This window comes from Rhagoletis pomonella, unplaced genomic scaffold, assembly GCF_013731165.1.
Source record: "Rhagoletis pomonella isolate Grant_MI unplaced genomic scaffold, Rhpom_1.0 Rhpom_scaffold_12192, whole genome shotgun sequence".
NCBI classification, from domain to species: Eukaryota; Metazoa; Arthropoda; class Insecta; order Diptera; family Tephritidae; genus Rhagoletis; species Rhagoletis pomonella.
Genome location: NW_023470722.1, coordinates 3,994 through 4,780, shown reverse-complemented (window position 1 = coordinate 4,780; position 787 = coordinate 3,994). Strand labels below are relative to the sequence as shown.

General features: G+C 38.1%; 1 protein-coding gene across 1 annotated transcript; it reads left to right on the top strand.

Annotated features, from left to right (window-relative positions):
- Positions 1–387: 387 nt before the first annotated feature.
- On the top strand, positions 388–787 carry LOC118756798 (histone H3; the record flags this gene model as incomplete). Its single annotated transcript, XM_036491539.1, is given in 1 exon segment — positions 388–787. A coding segment is annotated over 1 exon segment (275 nt), but the record flags the coding sequence as incomplete, so codon positions are not given.

The following is a 787-nucleotide window of genomic DNA, read 5'->3' as shown; positions in this document are numbered from 1 at the left end:
ACTAAAAAGTGCCTGTATTTATACAAGAATCGTATGTTGCCGAATGAACAACCAAGTTACACAAATAGAGAACAAAATATATCTCTATCTCGTTTCGACACGAAAATATTCGCGCACCGTCTTCAAAAGGAACGCAACTCAAAATTACACGTTTGTCAGAAAATGCGAAAAACTATTTCTTAGCACATGATAATCATATCAACAAGGGAGACTTTGCCTTAGGTTTTTTTAACAAATTATAACAAAAATTTTCTCCGGCTTTTGCTGAAAGGTAAAGAAAAGCTCAGTGTACATTTTTAGCGCATATATTCAATGACAAATTTTGTGTTGTGTCGCGTTTGAAGACGGTATGTAATATCTCAACCCCATTATACTACTTTAGCAATGAACGGGAGAAACGTTTTTGTGTATATTATTATTTCTACACTGACGCTAAGGTATTATTTAATATTAGTACAGTGTACAGTGAATCAGTGTTAGTGTTCTTTCTTGAATAAAGTGAATAGTAGAAAATGGCTCGTACAAAGCAAACAGCCCGTAAATCGACTGGTGGTAAGGCACCACGCAAACAATTGGCAACAAAAGCTGCCCGTAAGAGTGCACCAGCGACTGGTGGTGTAAAGAAACCACATCGTTATCGTCCCGGTACAGTGGCTTTGCGTGAAATTCGTCGTTATCAAAAAAGTACTGAATTGTTGATCCGCAAATTGCCATTCCAGCGTTTGGTACGCGAAATTGCCCAGGATTTCAAGACCGATTTACGTTTCCAGAGTTCCGCTGTTATGGC